At 43.5% G+C, this 18,628-nt stretch overlaps 1 protein-coding gene across 1 annotated transcript in view; it reads right to left on the bottom strand.

Moving 5' to 3' along the window:
* Positions 1 to 18,628, bottom strand: part of PRKX (protein kinase cAMP-dependent X-linked catalytic subunit) — a 379,007-nt gene that overhangs the window by 88,145 nt on the left and 272,234 nt on the right. Inside the window, exon 3 of the mRNA XM_063955511.1 lies at positions 9,825 to 10,088. Within this exon, the coding sequence (XP_063811581.1) occupies positions 9,825 to 10,088 (264 nt within the window). The remainder of the gene's footprint in view (positions 1 to 9,824; positions 10,089 to 18,628) is intronic.

The following is an 18,628-nucleotide window of genomic DNA, read 5'->3' as shown; positions in this document are numbered from 1 at the left end:
CTTTCCATGTGAGATATATCAAATCCACAGATTTGAGTTGTTTAAACCAATGTGATTTTAGGAATCCCAAACTACGTTGAGATCGCCCAGTGCCACTGGAGACATCAAAAGGGGGTTGTATATGCAGTACTCCCTTAACAACTTCTGGACTTCAGGAACTGAAGCCAATTTCTTTCTGGAAGAAAATCGACCGGTCGAAATTTGAACCTTAATGGACCCCAATTTGAGACCCATATACACTCCTGTTTGCAGGAAATGTAGGAATTAACCTAGTTGAAATTCTTCCGTGGAGCCTTCCTGGCCTCACACCATGGAACACATTTTCACCTAAGCAGTGATAATGTTGTGCGGTCACCTCCTTCCTGGCTCTGACCAGGGTAGGGATGACCTCTTCCGGAATGCCTTTTTCCCTTAGGATCCGGCGTTCACCCGTCAACGCGGCTGCGGTAAGTCATGGAACAGACATGATTCTTGCTGAATCAAGATCCTTTCTAGTATCTCTTGAAGTTCCGGGTACCAAGTTCTTCTTGGCCAAACCGGAGCCACGAGTATAGTTCTTACTCCTCTCCTTCCTATCATTCTCCAAACACTGGGTATGAAAGGCAGAGGAGGGAACACATACACCGACTGGTACACCCACGGTGTTACCAGAGCGTCCCAGCTATTGCCTGAGGGTCTCTAGACCTGGCGCTTCATGTGGGACGCCATCATAACCACCTTTGGTCTTTCCCAACGGTTTACAAACATGTGGAAACTTCCAGATGAAGTTCCCACTTTTCCGGGTGGAATTCATTCATGCTGAGGAAATCTTCCTAGTTGTCCACTCCCGGAATGAACACTGCTGACAGTGTTATCACATGATTTTTCGCCCAGCGAAGAATCCTTGCTGTCATTGCCCTCCTGCTTCTTGTGCCGCCCCGTCTGTTTACGTGGGCGACTGCCATGATGATGTCCTACTGGATCAGCACCGGTTGACTTTGAAGCAGAGGTCTTCCTAGGCTCAGAGCATCGTAAATTGCCCTTAGCTCCAGTATATTCATGTGGAGAGAAATCTCCAGACTTGACCACACTTCCTTGGAAATTTCTTCCCTGTGTGACTGTTCCCCAGCCTCTCAGACTGGCATCCGTGGTCACCAGAACACAGTCCTGAATGCTGAATGTGCTGCCCTCTAGAAGATGAGCACTCTGCAGCCCCCACAGAAGAGACACCCTTGTCCTTGGAGACAGGGTTATCCGCTGATGCATCTGAAGATGCGATCCGGACCATTCGTCCCGCAAATCCCCCTGAAAAGTTTTTGCGTGAGATCTGCCGAATGGAATCGCTTCGTAAGAAGCCACCATTTTTCCCAGGACTCCTGTGCAATGATGCACTGATACTTGGCCTGGTTTTAGGAGGTTTCTGACTAGGTCGGATAACTCCCTGGCTTTCCCCTCCAGGAGAAATACCTCTTTCTGGACTATGGCCAGAATCATTCCTAGGAACAGCAGACGTATCATCGGAAAACAGCTGCGATTTTTGGAATATTTAGAATCCACTCGTGCTGTCGTAGAACTACTTTAGATAGTTCTTTTCCGACCTCCAACTGTTCTCTGGAAACTTGCCCCTTTCAGGATATCGTCCAAGTAAGGGATAATTAAGATGCCTTTCTTCTTTTAAGAATCATCTTTTCGGCCATTACCTTGGTAAAGGCCCGGGGTGCCGTGGATAATTCAACGGCAGCGTCTGAAACTGATATTGACAGTTCTGTATCACGAACCAGAGGTACCCTTGTTGAGAAGGGCAAATATGGACATGGAGGTAATCCTTGATGTCCAGGGACACCATATAGTCCCCTTTTTTCCGGTTCTCTATCACTGCTCTGAGTGACTCCATCTTGATTTGAACCTTTTTATGTAAGTGTTCAAAGATTTCAGATTTAGACTATGTCTCACCAAGCCGTCTGGCTTCAGTACCACAATATAGTGTGGAAGACTAATACCCTTTTCCTTGTTGTAGGAGGGGTACTTTGATTATCACCTGCTGGAAATACAGCTTGTGAATTTTTTTCCCAATACTGCCTCCCTGTCGGAGGGAGCCGTTGGTAAAGCAGGCTTCAGGAACCTGCGAGGAAAAAATGTCTCGACTCTCCAATCTGTACCCCTGGGATAATACTTGTACGATCTAGGGGTCAACTTGCGAGTGATCCCACTGCGCGCTGAGACTCTTGAGACTACCCCCCCACCTCACCTGAGTCCGCTTGCACGGCCCCAGCGTCACGCTGAGGACTTGGCAGACGCGGTGGAGGGCTTCTTTTCCTGGGAAGGGGCTGCCTGCTGCAGTCTACTTCCCTTTCCTCTATGTCTGGGCAGATATGACTGGCCTTTTGCCCGCTTGCCCACATGGGAAACGGAAGGATTGAGGCTGAAAAGACAGTGTCTTTTTCTGCTGAGATGTAACTTGGGGTAAAAAGGTTGGATTTCCCAGCTGTAGCCGTGGCCCCCAGGTCCGATGGACCGACCCCAAATAACTCCTTCCCTTTATACGGCAATACTTCCATGTGCCGTATGGGATCTGTATCACCTGACCACTGTCGTGTCCATGACATCTTCTGGGAGATATGGACAACGCACTTATCTTGATGCCAGAGTGCAAATATCCCTCTGTGCATCTCGCATACATATATATAGAATGCATCCTATTAAATGCTCTATATCAATAAAATATTTTTAGTCAGGGAATTCGACCAAGCCAACCCAGCACTGCATCTCCAGGCTGATGGCGATCGCTGGTCGCAGTATAACCACCGTATGTGTGTATATACTTTTTAGGATATTTTTCCAGCTGCCTATCAGCTGGCTCCTTGAGGGCGGCCGTATCTGGAGACGGTAACGCCACTTGATAAGCGTGTGAGCGCCTTATCCACCCTAAGGGGTGTTTCCCAACGCGCCCTAACTTCTGGCGGGAAAGGGTATAACGCCAATATTTGCTATCGGGGTAAACCCACGCATCATCACACACTTCATTTTATTTTATCTGATTCAGGAAAAACTACAGGTAGTTTTTTCACTCCCACATAATACCCTTTTTTGTGGTACTTGTAGTATCAGAAATATGTAACACCTCCTTCATTGCCCTTAACGTGTGGCCCTAATGAGGAATACGTTTGTTTATTCACCGTCGACACTGGATTCAGTGTCCGTGTCTGTGTCTGTGTCGACCGACTGAGGTAAATGGGCGTTTTTTTTTAAAAAAAACCCCTGACGGTGTTTCTGAGACGCCTGGACCGGTACTAATTGTTTGTCGGCCGTCTCATGTCGTCAACCGACCTTGCAGCGTGTTGACATTTTCACGTAATTCCCTAAATAAGCCATCCATTCCGGTGTCGACTCCCTAGAGAGTGACATCACCATTACAGGCAATTTCTCCGCCTCCTCCAACATCGTCCTCATACATGTCGACACACACGTACCGACACACAGCACACACACCTGGAATGCTCTGACAGAGGACAGGACCCCACTAGCCCTTTGGAGAGACAGAGGGAGAGTTTGCCAGCACACACCAAAAAACGCTATAATTACATAGGGACATAAGTGTTTCTCCCTAATAGCATCTTTATATATATATTTATATCGCCAATTAGTGCCCCCCTCTCTGTTTAAACCCTGTTTCTGTAGTGCAGTGCAGGGGAGAGCCTGGGAGCCTTCTCTCCAGCCTTTCTGTGAGAGAAAAAATGGCGCTGTGTGCTGAGGAGATAGGCCCCGCCCCTTTTCCGGCGGGCTCGTCTCCCGCTCTTTAGTGAAGTTTGGCAGGGGTTAAATATCTCCATATAGCCTCTGGGGGCTATATGTGAGGTATTTTTAGCCAGTATATAGGTTTACATTTGCCTCCCAGGGCGCCCCCCCCCCAGCACCCTGCACCCTCAGTGACAGCGTGTGAAGTGTGCTGAGAGGAAAATGGCGCACAGCTGCAGTGCTGTGCGCTACCTTTAGAAGACTGTCAGAGTCTTCAGCCGCCGATTCTGGACCTCTTCTAACTTCAGCATCTGCAAGGGGGCCGGCGGCGCGGCTCCGGTGACCATCCAGGCTGTACCTGTGATCGTCCCTCTGGAGCTGATGTCCAGTAGCCAAGAAGCCAATCCATCCTGCACGCAGGTGAGTTCACTTCTTCTCCCCTCAGTCCCTCGTTGCAGTGATCCTGTTGCCAGCAGGACTCACTGTAAAATAAAAAACCTAAGCTAAACTTTCTCTAAGCAGCTCTTTAGGAGAGCCACCTAGAATTGCACCCTTCTCGGCCGGGCACAAAAATCTAACTGGAGTCTGGAGGAGGGTCATAGGGGGAGGAGCCAGTGCACACCACCTGATCGGAAAAGCTTTACTTTTGTGCCCTGTCTCCTGCGGAGCCGCTATTCCCCATGGTCCTTTCAGGAACCCCAGCATCCACTAGGACGATAGAGAAAGAAGTATTAGAACTCGAGGGCATACATTGAGACTGGAGGGGGGGAGGTTCAGGGGAAACTTAAGGAAAAATTACTTCACAGAAAGGGTAGTGGATAAGTGGAATAGCCTCCCATCAGAGGTGGTAGAGGCTAAGACTGTAGGGCAATTTAAACATGCTTGGGACAGGCATATGAATATCCTTACAAAGAATTAAGGTTAAAAAAGGGTTGAGATTGCCTAAAGGATAAAATAAAAAAGCGGCAGACTAGATGGGCCAAGTGGTTCTTATCTGCCGTCAAATTCTATGTTTCTAACTTTGTATACCTACAGTGTTCATATATATTTAAAAAGAGTCCATAACAAAATGTTTGATAAATCCCACATTTATATATGTTCTAATTCAGAAAAGAACATGATAAAAATAACCAATTATACATAATTCATTGTTTAGCTTATCCTAAAGATGAAGTAATTACTGTACTTGCTATCCCAACTTACTGTAGCATAAACTCAGTGTAGCTGCAACAATCTCATACTGCCACTAGATGGCAGTGTAAGTTAAGATCATCAGTGTACACTATATACTATATTACATTTCTAGTGATCTATTAAAGGCTTGTTTCTTATCATGTGCTTTGTAACAGCATTACCAAATATTCATTTTTTTATGTTCTTAGAATATAAATTAAGTAGTATACACTAAGCATGTATTACAGTAATTGAAAAACATTGAAAAGAGAGTAACAAAATATACACACTAATTACTGTTAATTTGTTTACAAAATACTTTCATTGAGACCTAAATTAGGTAAGAAAGCTCACTCTGAATATTAACATCCGATCACATAGTTATGATATATGGGGGGTGATTCAGACCTGATCGCTGGGCTGCTAAAATTGTCCTGTGATCAGATAGTCACCGCCCAAGGGGAGTGTATATTCGCTGTGCAAGGGTGCGATCACGTGTACGCCGAGCAGCTAAAAAATCCCTCAGTCAGCGGACAGCTGCAAATCCGTTCGCACCTCACTCACCAGTGAATGGTCACTGGGGCCAGAGCCGACATCACATACCTGTACCCTCCCTGAAAACGCTTGGGAATCATGCTCACATGCATTATTATTACGATGTATTCAATCGGAACTTATACAAATTAATGTAAGCAAATGGAGCTACATAGACATCACTTCATTATGTGTGTTCACTTAGCAATAATTCCACCAGTGTTTGCAGTGACGTGGCAATGCTCAGTAAAAATTAATGGAGGTCTATGGGAATGCTCATTAAGTACAGTACCTAGCACACTATATAGGGGTATATTCAATTGAAGTCGGATCCATTCCAACATTCATTTGTCGAAATGGTTCCGACCTTTGCTATTCAATGCAATCTCAATTCGACTTTAAAAAAAAGTTGAATTGAGATGCGGGAGATAAGACGGGTGAGAGCCGCGGCAGAGCAGAGCTACAGCAGCGTAGCCGGAGGATGTATCACAGCAGCGTCCACCCGGCTCCAGCAAGTGAGACCTCGCTGTGACGCATCCTCCGGCTACGCTGCCGCTGCTATAGCGCTGCTCTCCCCCAGCTGGCCGCGGCTCTCCTCCATCTCTGCTCCCGCATCACAGCCACCGCTCACGGCAGCGTCCACCCTGCTCCAGCAAGCGAGGTCTCGCTCGCTGGAGCCGGTTGGACGCTACTGTGAGCGGCGGCTGTGACATCCTCTGGCGCTGCTCTCCCCCGTTTGCCCGCGGCTTTCCCCCATCTCTGCTTACGCATCTTAATTCGTCTTTTTTTAAAGTCGAATTGAGATGGTCTTCGACACAAGCACGCGAATCGGCAGCTGTTCCACCGATCCACATGCTTTTCGACAAGTCGAATTTCTCAACTTGTCAAATAATTTGGGGTTAGATTGAAGAGGTCGGAACCTAAAAAAGTCGAAAACTGACGTCTTTTCGACAGACGGCAGCTTTCGACTTCAATTGAATATACCCCTGTGTTGCAGTGAGGGTATCAGAACACACTTCAAACACTCTGTTAGAAGGAGAGTACAAACAAGGTTTCAGTGTTTTTCCATTGCCACACGTACAAGCCCACACTGTAAACAAGCAATGTTACTTTATCTGATATACTATTTTTAAACAGACACAAAGTTTCCTCCAAACACCTTTTATCAAAATTGAAATGCTGGACTCATGTAAAAAAAAAAAAAAAAAAAAAAAAAAAGTAAATGGCATTGGGATTGTGGAATAATAATAATTATAATATATATATATATATATATATATATATATATATATATATATATTTATTTCTAAAAAGGTAAACATCCACTCCACCACGTACAAACAAATAAATTTGAATGTGTTTGTTTCAACAAATTGTTCCACAGCAGTTAGAACCTGAAATGAACTATAATCTAGTCGCAACTCCTTACTAAGCAACAACTAATAATCTGCTCTTTCAGGAAGCTAACAGATCTATAAATAAGTAAGCGGATGTGAAGCAACAGGCAAAGAAACACTGGCATAACAAAGAGGTGAAACCTAAAACTGTCATAGTAACCAGATAGTGTTTTGATGAGGAATACGATTTCTGCTTACAAAGGAAAAGGGTAGAGAACTACAGGACAGAATGTGGCATAAGAATGCCACTATTCATGCAGGACAATAACATATGGCTAAGTCAACAGAAAGAAAATTCAAGGTACCCCCCTCCTCCTTAAGCAGTGCCTGATAAAGCCCCTGTGACCAAACCGACAGCTTATTACGGCTGCCTGAAATTGAACATCTTAGATTTATTCAAGTGACTGGCGGCTGGCAGTGCCAAGAGGTGCTAATAACACAACATACCTCTCAGCTGTACAGATGTTTGGAAGATTGCATGCACCCGGAAAAGGGGGCATGGTCACGTGGCAGGAGTGGCGTGGCCATACCCGTGAGCCACGCCACTCCTGGATCTGCTGGGCATACCGCCAGTCCTCCTCTCCTGTGAAAAGATGGCTTACAACCATCCCTTCCTCACCAGGGGACACAGCAGTCCACAGATGTGACAATTGAGAGGTATGTAATAATGTGTCACTGGGTAGGGTACCACAGTGATGAAGTCAGATGATTATACAGATGAGGCGTTGTATTCAGCTTTCATTAACATACACATCTCTCCAATATATCATGGGGCTGCTGTAGAGTTGAACATATGCCCATTTGGGGAGCATGTCTTACATGAATCCACTGAGGTCACACATGTAGGCAATGCAGAATGGGTTTACATTTCAATCACATATATACTTTATGACCAAAGAGGAAGAACTGGGCTATAACAGGGCAACAGCGAGTGCATATTCTCGAGCATGTGGAGCTGAACAAATACGCCTGTTTGCAGATGTATGAACTGCACATAGCATAACAGATAATGACTAGCTGAAGACCAGGCTGTAGCACATGGGTCTTCAACCTGCGTCCCTCCAGCTGCTGTGCAACTACACATCCCAGCATGCCCTGCCTGAGTTTTAGCATGCCTTAATATCAAAACTGTGGCAGGGCATGCTGGGATGTGTAGCTCCACAGCAGCTGGGGTGGCCGCAGGTTGAAGACCCATGCTGTAGCACCTCAAGAATCAACTCATTTCCACATGTGTCTTCTGAGCAATATACACCCTATCTGCTTCCAGCTCTGCATAAGGCCTTTTTTTCTACTGGTATGTATGCCTTTAAATTTAATAAAATTATTTCACTTAATTGAAGATGTTACGATATATACAGTACAAGAGGATAGAAGAAGAAACCAAAAAGTATCACTTGGTAACACCAAGTCATAAATCCACTTTTAAAATGTAAAAAGTAGAGTGAAATCAGAATTGTACATAGACAGAACCAAAATAGACAAAGTCCAATAATGACAGCAGCTTGAGGCTGGCATGGGCTGAATTCAATTAGCCGCGGTAATTAACTGCAAACTAATTGTTCTGCCAAGGCTATTCAATCACAGCCCGTGATAAGCGTGCAAGCTCCAAACAGAATCCAGAGTAAACTGTAGTTGTACTCGTCTGACTTCTAATGGCTAGTAAAGTTTGCAGTCAGGAAAGAACTCAGAGCTTTTAGAATTGGACACAGACTAAAACACATGAAGAACTTATATAAACTACACTAAGAGGTAAATTTACTAAAGCTTCCAAAATAGAGAATTGGTGATGTTTCACATAGCAGCCAATCAGATGCTGTCTATAATTTTCTAAAAGGCAACAGAGAAATGATAGACAGCATCTGATTGGTTGTTATGGGCACCATCACCAATTCTCTGTTTCAGAAGCTTTAATAAATGTACCCGTACATGTTTGTGTTTAATAAACTACACTACATGTATATGTTGTGATGCAAGTACTCAAACTGCAATGAGGTGTGTTAGATGACCTGAGGTAGGATAAGAAGCATTTACAATAACAGACCACTCAGCAAGTTAAATGCACATGAAAATGAAAGTATGTAATACAATGACTTTCTCTTCCATATACATACACGTATCATAGCTTAACCATTTGTTACTTTTAATCTCACTTTGATTCTTCTTAAAGACAGGAAACCTCATGTGTGTAAAAAGGAAGAATCAGCCACAAGGATGAAACACTTGCCTAAAATATATCTGCTTTAACAAACTACTTGAATATTTACATCTATTTCATTATTATAATCCTGCATATTAGCAATTGCATTTTAAGTTTATCTGGTACTCAAAAAATAGCCATGGGACAACGGGCTTAATAATGGATTGTTGATCATTCTGCTACCTGAGGCAGCAGTTTTAAAGGTTCCTGTCTCATACCTTGACAAGCAAACATATTTTGAATGTGAGTATTGTGTGCTATATAAGAACAAATATAGTCACTTAGTCATTGTTGAGCCTACCAATAAGGAATGACCTGCAGGAAATGCAATCTTCTTTTTGATTCATTGTTTCTGGCCACCAAAACCTGCAGCCTGAAGCAGATGTCACATTTTAGGCAATAATATAAGTTTGCTGCAGTGTGGGTAGCCAAGATGGCATGGTATAGAAATCAATAGATATGCAGTCTGTATCATATTCCTGGCAGTTATCTACTGCCAAGTTCAGTTGGATCTTGTGCTATGTATTCTCTCTCACAGCCATAAGTGCTGCAGTCATCATGTAACACAAGTGCTTAGAGCAACATCTGAGAATACAAGGTGCAATGATATTTAAATGCCTGGGCTGGTATTTGGTGACTACTAGGTGCTCTGTTTCCTTTGAGCAAGGTTATGCTACTTATTCAGCTTGTGTTTCTTTACTTACTGATCCTTGGAAAGAAGCGGTTCTTGATAAATTACCAAAGACAGAAAAACAACAAAAAGTACAAGTAATAAAACAGTTTCAATAAGACCATACTGTAAGCAATACCTGTCTGACAGCTTCTTCGCAAATCCAAAATCTGTTAGCTTGATGTGACCTTCCCGGTCCAGCAATATATTTTCAGGCTTCAAGTCTCTGTAAACAATTTCTTTGGAGTGCAAGTATTCTATTGCGCATATAATTTCTGCAGAGTAAAACAGTCCGGTGCTGTTGTTAAAACGTCCCATGTTTCGCAAGTAGCTAAAAAGTTCACCCCCAGGTACATATTCCATTAGCATATATAAGAAGCGATCATCGTGAGAGGTCCAAAACCTATGGCAGGAAAGAAATAAATGGCACATAATTTACTGTCAATATGGTGCTTTTTTTGCCTGCAATAAACTGGAAGCACTTAATATGTATAGATTATATGCAGCATAAAATAAAGGGCATCGCAACAGATTTTGAGAGTGTTGTTGCTCATTTAGATTTCAAATGACCATTATATGAGTGAAAAAAAAGGAACCGAATACGTAATATAAAATAATTGTTTGCAGCTGTGGTAAAGCCATAAAGCCCTAGGTCTCAAGTGTTAACCAAAAGAATTCATTCTATACAAATAACAAAAGATAATGAAAATGTCAAAGTGACAGATTTGTGGATTAACCTGTAGAAATATTCAAATATTTACTAAGGTGCTCAGAAAAATCAACACAACTGGATGTGCCTACACTAGGCAAAACAACAATCAGGCAATAACTATGGCCAAACTCTTTAAGCCCAGTACCCACGGGCCGATATAGGAGAGATGTGTGCTGAGCGAAGCGCTCAGCACACATCTCTCCTGCCGCTCAGCACAGCGCGATCTGTGCTGAGCGTGCGGGGGGAGACGGGGGGCCGCTCACTTCACCCAGCGGCTGAAGTGAGCGACCCGCTAGATTGGCCTGCATGCAGGCCAATCTAGCAGCGGCGATAGCGATGTGCGGGGCCGCGCATCGCTATCGCCGAGGGGGCTACACACGGAGCGATCATTCCGATATTCTAAGCAATCTAGTCAGATTGCTTGGAATATCGCTCCGTGAGTACCCCCCTTTAGACTAGTAACTTGACATTTGCTTCAAAAGAACAGACTGGAAATAACGGATTAAAAATAACAAAACACATATTATATTTTAAAAGGGGCAGTAAGTAACGTGCAAATTTAACACACAATGCAGAAGCCTTCTATAGCAGTTACCAAAGGGATTAACCTTAACTACTATTTACACCTAATGTGTTATGGACCTCATTTAGAGTAAAGGGTGCGGTGGGGTGAGGCAGAACCTTTCCTGTCATATTAACGTTTGTGCCAGTAAAGTAGATGAGAACTACAAAGGATACATTAGAAATATCTTCTTTGTATTATTCTAATCATTTTTATAGTCAAAATTCTGGAGTAAAAGGTCTATGGCGCCTAGCTTTTCTGCACATCTCTGATCAAAACGCAACAAATTTTCAGGTGTTTAAATCAATGCACATTTGCATAATGCCCACATATACGTTTTGGCTCATATATTGCGCATGGTTCCGGTATGAATGGTCGACCATGTTATGGTCGACAGTCATTAGGTCGACCACTATTGGTCGACATTGACATGGTCGACATGGACACATGGTCGACACATGAAAATGGTCGCCACGTGAAAAGGTCGACATGAGTTTTTTAACTTTTTTTGGTGTCGTTTTTTGCGTAAAGTGACTGGGAACCCCAATTAGTGCACCGCGTCCGCTCGCCATGCTTCGGGCATGGTGCCTTCGCTCCGCTACCGCTTCGCTCGGCACAGATTACCGTTCCAATCGTAGTCCACGTGGATCGTAAAGTATGGAAAAGTTCCCCAAAAGAAAAAAAAGTAAAAAAATGCATGTCGACCTTTTCATGTGTCGACCATTTTCATGTGTCGACCATGTGTCCATGTCGACCATGTCAATGTCGACCAATAGTGGTCGACCTAATGACTGTCGACCATAACATGGTCGACCATGTGAACGGATACCATTGCGCATACCTGCCAACATTTGAAATCAGCCAATAGGGACTTTTGCGTGCGCGAATCGGAAAAGGGGACGAGGCCCATGGAAAAGGGTGTGTGGTGTGTGATCGAAAGCCACGCCCCCATTGTTGTCAGTAAGGAGGCATGCCTATCGCTCTGTGAGCTGCTGGCATGTCCCAGTCCCCGTCTCCACTGGATAGACGCTGTGTGCATCCTCCGCTGCTCGGGAGAACAGGACTGTCCCGCAAAAATCGGCATAGTTGGGAGGTATGTGTTGTGTGTAAATCTGGCTCTGGTAAAAGCAAGCGCCTCCTGAGCCATTTACCTCACCGGATGTCCCTGGTGCCAATCATATTGGTGCTACCGTGTGATTTGTGGCAGCTGGGCTATGATGTTGCCATTCAATGACAAGTCATCAACTGGGTGGAATCCTTGGGTTTGGTCTACTGCCCGAGGACAGAAAGAGAAATCACCTAAATTAGGGAGTTCACCCAGACATTCTGTGATAGAAGGCAAATCTGCAACTGGACATGTCATGCTGTGTTGTGCTGGGATGCAAATGCATTTTTATTTTGCTCTTTTTGCATACAGGAAGAATACAAGGGAATAAACAGAAAAAGAAAGAGTCCTTATCTGTTATTCTTCCGGCGCTGATAACAATTAGTAATTAATTATATAAAGTGCATCAATAGCAGCTGAGTAGGACAACTTGCTAGGTTGCCAATTAATTGGAAAACAAGAAAAGAATTGTATACTCTGCGCTATATAACCACTGTATCAGAATAAACTATAGTGTGCAATCTGTCATATAGAATAATTGACTCAGTAGAACTGTGAAAATATAACAATAAATTCTTTATCTAATAATAAAAAACGGTATACATTTTGTGCAGAATAAGCAGCATGTATTAAACAACAATTAATCTATAATCACAATTATTATAGCATATAATGAGATAAAATATCTTTGTTGTATTATTAAAAAGATGATGAATGAAAGAACACTGGCGTCCCAGTGATTAGTAAATGTCTCGTAGGAATTAATCACAGCTTTGTTTAATAATGAACTTTTGTGTATATATATGGGTCAGCAAGGACGTCCTGAGGAAGTCTCCGGTTGCCAAGGAGACGAAACGCGTTGACGCCCACTTTCCGAAGTTCAGCTGTTCGGCACTACTTGCTGACCCATCTTGCTAAACCGTCTCACAGCTAACGATCTCCACAGCTACATCCCATTACGGCTTGGTTACACGCCGGGCGCTCCGGCCAGCGGCTCTCGGCGAGGACGCTGACATCCGTCCAAGTGCTGTGCTGCAGACGTCAGGTCCTCCTCCTACCTGTACCGAGTGAGTGATATTGGCCGCTGCATGAAGGTCTAACACCCGGCTTGAGGAGATTGCCATTACCACAGACGTCCAGCTTTCCGTTCTCCCGTACCGAGTGACTGCTACTGGCCTCTGCAGTGAGGTCTAACACCCGGTTTGAGGAGGTGGGTTCTTTGGAGATCTTCACACAGGTTAATAAGAACTATATTTATCCGGAATGTAGCCGTGAAAAATATACGGCCTGCTTAAAACCAGCTCTAATCAGTTTAAATTAAACTGCATACCCATCGATGTGCACATATATATTAACGGATCCGGTTTATCCATACTCCTAGAAATCTGCACATGGGTAAATATACCTCAATATACACAAAAGTTCATTATTAAACAAAGCTGTGATTAATTCCTACGAGACATTTACTAATCACTGGGACGCCAGTGTTCTTTCATTCATCATCTTTTTAATAATACAACAAAGATATTTTATCTCATTATATGCTATAATAATTGTGATTATAGATTAATTGTTGTTTAATACATGCTGCTTATTCTGCACAAAATGTATACCGTTTTTTATTATTAGATAAAGAATTTATTGTTATATTTTCACAGTTCTACTGAGTCAATTATTCTATATGACAGACTGCACACTATAGTTTATTCTGATACAGTGGTTATATAGCGCAGAGTATACAATTCTTTTTGCATACAGAGAAAATATTGCCTGCTTTTGAATGCAGAACACAAACTCTAAACAGCTGCATTATCATACTGTGATTTAAGGCTGAGCTAGTATATGCCAATAGCCCCCACCCCCAGTCAGGGAGGGGATGGCTTGTATATATTTAATGTGTCAGAATGTTGAGAGGCATTATACACGGTATCCGGACTCTGGGTCGACACCACTTAGGTCAACACCCATTAGGTAGACACCTATTGGTTGACACCAGAAATAGGTCAACATGACCATTAGGTCGACATGCAAAAAAGTCGACATGAGTTTTTCTATTTTTTTCCCTTTTTAAAAAAAACTTTTTTTATACTTTACGGTCCACGTGGACTACGATTGGGAACGGTAACCTGTGCCGAGTGCAGCGGTAGCGGAGCGAGGCACCTTGCTAGCCATGCGAGGGGACACGGTGCAGTAATTGGGGTCCCCGGTCACTTAACGAAGAAAACTACACAAAAAAAGAAGAAAAAAACTCATGTCGACCGTGTTCATGTTGACCTAATGGCCGTGTCGACCTATTTCTAGTGTCGACCTAGCCACTGTCGACCAATAGGTGATGACCTAATGGGTGTCGACCGAGACACTGTCGACCCTGAGTCCCATACTCTGCTACACTGCTGTACTGTTTGGCCAAGGAGGCCCTATATGTTTCCCAATAGGAAAAGAGGAACCTAACTCATTACTCACTTGACAGTGACTCACTACAAGAAAGCATCTGGATGGAAAACAATCACACGAGATGTATGCTGAGCGATCTGTCAGTGACACGTCTCTCCTCCCGCTCTGTACAGCGCAATGTATGCTGAGCGGGTGGGGGGGGGGCTGGCCAGCTGCTCATTTCACCCAGCGGGTGAAATTTAGCACCGAATCAATCTAGTCAGGTTACTTAGATTTTAAGAACGGATCTCTCTGTGTGTACCCTTTAGTATTGGACGTCTTATCGTACAAATTAAACAAGAAAATGTTGCTAATCTGTGTTTCTGTTATCTGAACATGCAGCCATGAGGGTCAGATGCTGGGTTGCAAATATATTTTGGCGCTTTTTGCTTAAAAAAAAAAAAATCATACATGGATAAAATGCATATATTTTCCGAAATGCAAAGTTGTACACTTCTATTCTGCAACAATTCGAACAAACAAAAAAACAAAAACAAAAAAACCCCAACTATTCTTAAAATGTGTATTTTATATTGTTAGGATTGGTACGGTCTGAAGTAAAGCACCCAATGAAGGTTATTTAGTTACCTTCCGTTATGAAAATGCATGTGGAAATAGGCAGGCTTGTTTTATCTGACCTATTTTATCTGATCAGCTTACTGTACATCAGAAATTGTAGTTGAATATGACATGCAGTGAGTGCAGCAGTGTCTTTTAATAGGATTACTTGTAGGAAGCCTGCCGTGTGTAGGAAAAGGTCTTCTATCCTAGCTATTCATCACAATTATGGGGTTCAAAATTCCGCTATGAAAAACTATTTGGGTCGCAGAGTTAATTTTATGTTACAGCTCCCTACATCTGTAGAAGAGGATCGGAGGCAAATGCAACTGCAGTACGTAAATGGTGTACACAAGTGTGGTGCAGCACCAGAAGATACAGCCTATGCAATGTCCTGTGCAATGTTCAACACCTTACCTTACCTTACAAGTAAAGCGTAACTTAATGTGGCTGCATTCTAAGGGATGTAGTCAGGATCCTTGCGGCCAGGATCCAGACAGCGGAATCCTGACTGTCAAAATGCAGATGGATCCCAATGGTGAGTATTCGGGTTAGTTAGCACTAGGGAAAAAAATATTTTTTTTGCAACTTTTTTCCCCTGCACAGTTCAATTGACTCCCGTCTTTCGCACATGAAAATATTTACATTTTCAGGCAAAATCACACAGGATCCATTATAATTTCACATATCTATGTGTTTTTGCGATCATCAAACGGGGAAGATGTCGGGGATTTTTTTTCCACTTGCCTCAGGCAGTTGCAAAAAAAAAAAAACCCCCATGAGTGCCGGCTTTTGGGGCTAATTGGATAGCCCCTCGGAGGATCAATTAGACCCAGTTAATTGCCATGGCTGATTGAACTACTCTCTAATACCGCTTTTATACTAAATAGTGCTGGTCGCAGCTGGGAGCCTGGCACGGGTGATACCCGGCTGCGACCCGCTTCAGCCCCCTTTCCCACAGCAGTCACCAACCCGGCATATTGTCAGGTTGGTGACGTGGCGGGTCGGCGCTTGGAGATCACATGATCTCTAAGCGCCGCCTGTCCATTCACTGTGAACAGGAAGCCGGGTCGATGCGACCTGGCTCCTGTTTACACAGCACAGTTTGCCGGGTTGAACCAGTGTTCAACCCTGCAAACTACCAGAGTAGGATTACCAGGTCACTCGACCTGGATTATTCCAACTCGATCCTTTTAAACCAACCAGCAACACAGGTTATGCATGCTTATGTGCAATAACCCGTGTTATATGCTGGCGCTGCAAAAGGGGTATTCATTTTCATGTTTGAATTGAATAGATTTAGGATTACAACACCGTGTGTGATTTGCTGTTTTATTGACGCTTTATTTTTGCTTTTCAACAACATACATCCAGGCTCTTCCTTGTAGTAGCGCTCGGACTGAATGTCTTTTTTATTTTTTGTTAATGTTTTTTCAGGAATTTACACAGAGGAGTAGGAGCTTTTTGAAACGCAATCTAATAACTTGTTTCAGAGTTCTAAAAGTGGAAACTTCTGGGTTTTATAACACTGATAAGTAGTGAAGAAAAAATTAGATATGTCGTAAGAACAAAACAATCCATTTTACCTTCCTACAGCAGGGGTGGGCAGCAGATAGCCATCTGTCCCTCAGTGACAAGCTGAGATTTCCCCGTGGCCTCAGCTCTGCTTTATGTGATGAGTAAGAGCCGAGGCCATGGATGAAGCTTGACAATGTATAAAACCGAGAATACAGTATGACAGAACGTCTTAATCTCTAACCTGCCGATCTCATTCACACTATGCAGGAAGATTAGAGAACATATTAAATCACATTAGGAACTTCCTACCTCTATGTCTGTCTGTTATTACCCAGTTTTGTTATATCAGTGTTCCTAATTGTTTTGTCTTATTTTATCACTGTTGTTTCCGATTGTAAAGCGCAATGGAAATTGCTGCGCCATATAAGAAGCTCTAAATAAATAATGAATAAGTTAAGAACGATATGCAGACTGCACAATTTAAGTCTCTTTCCTTCTTCTACATGGATTCCCGATAACTTCTTTAACTTCAAAGTAAAGTATCTTAAAAGTGATACAGTTATGTGAGCGGCGGTCAGGAGACCAACAGTCACATAATGGACTGTTTAAATGCAATGTTGGAAGGTCCAAAGGGAATTTTTGTGTAGATGTAAAATCAGACAGCATGTAGGATATTTTCGGTTAAAAAAAAAAAGAACATTTTGGTTTTAAGGGCATAATGTAAAGTACTGTTTGAACATACTTTAACAATTAATTAATGGGCAGTCATTTTGAAGGTTAGACGGTCACAACATCTGGTTCCTGATGTGTATTAGGTTGCCCTTCCCTGCTCTACAAAGACCTCCTATGCAGGCTATAAGGGATATGTTCCATCAATAAGTTGTTGGTTAGTAATACAAGGCATGAAGTAACACTGCTAATATATTATAGTCTGAAGAAGGGCTGTTACAATGTGCCAATATTATATTGCAAATAACAACTCAAAATATTCATAATAAAAGTGATAACATTAGTAGATTGTAATATTGGAAATCATCACAAGCTTTTGAGACTCAAAGAACCATTTATCTGGTACTAAAAACTCTGCCATCTGTCCTATGGCATTGGCAAGCATGGTGAAATCCTCTATTTGTGTTCTCTGTGCAGGTATAAGAATTGGTTCTGCCAATGGCATTCAAAAAAATAGAATTTTAGTACCTACCGGTAAATCCTTTTCTCTTAGTCCGTAGAGGATGCTGGGGACTCCAAAAGGACCATGGGGTATAGACGGATCCGCAGGAGCTTGGGCACACTATAAAGACAAACTGGGTGTGAACTGGCTCCTCCCTCTATGCCCCTCCTCCAGACCTCAGTTAGACTTTGTGCCCAGGAGTGATGGGTCACACACTAGGGGAGCTCTCCTGAGTTTCTCTGAAAGACTTATGTTAGGTTTGTTATTTTCAGGCAGACCTGCTGGCTACAGGCTCCCTGCAGCTTGGGAGTGAGGGGAGAGAAGCAGGACCTACTTCTTCTTAGTTTAAGGGCTCTGCTTCTCGGCTACTGGACACCATTAGCTCCAGAGGGTTCGATCACTTGGTGCGCCTAGCTGCTTGTTCCCGGAGCCACGCCGTCAATCCCCTCACAGAAGCCTGAAGAAAGAAGCCGGGTGAGTATTGGAAGAAAAGAAGACTTCAGTGACGGCAGAAGACTTCAGTAACGGAGGTAACAGCAGCGGTAGCGCTGCGCTCCATGCTCCCACACACCAACGTCTCTGGCAGGGTGCAGGGCGCTGAGGGGGAGCGCCCTGGGGGCATGTTGCTGAGAGTATAAAACGCTGGCGGGGGGACATATTTAGGTGCCCGGGCACAGGGTATGTTCACCCCGCCAGTGTGCCGCAGGGGGGAGCATCAGCGGTAGCGCTGCGCTCCCTGCTCCCACACACACACCATCGGTCTGCAGGGTGAAAGAATTTATAACACGGTGAGTGTCATACCAGCTCACACCACGAACATACCGCAGAACGTGGCATTCAATAGAAAACCAGCCTACAGCATGAAAAATACACAGCCAGATGCT

The sequence above is a fragment of the Pseudophryne corroboree genome, chromosome 2 (genome assembly GCF_028390025.1).
Source record: "Pseudophryne corroboree isolate aPseCor3 chromosome 2, aPseCor3.hap2, whole genome shotgun sequence".
NCBI classification, from domain to species: Eukaryota; Metazoa; Chordata; class Amphibia; order Anura; family Myobatrachidae; genus Pseudophryne; species Pseudophryne corroboree.
This window is presented reverse-complemented; position numbering and strand designations above follow the sequence as displayed.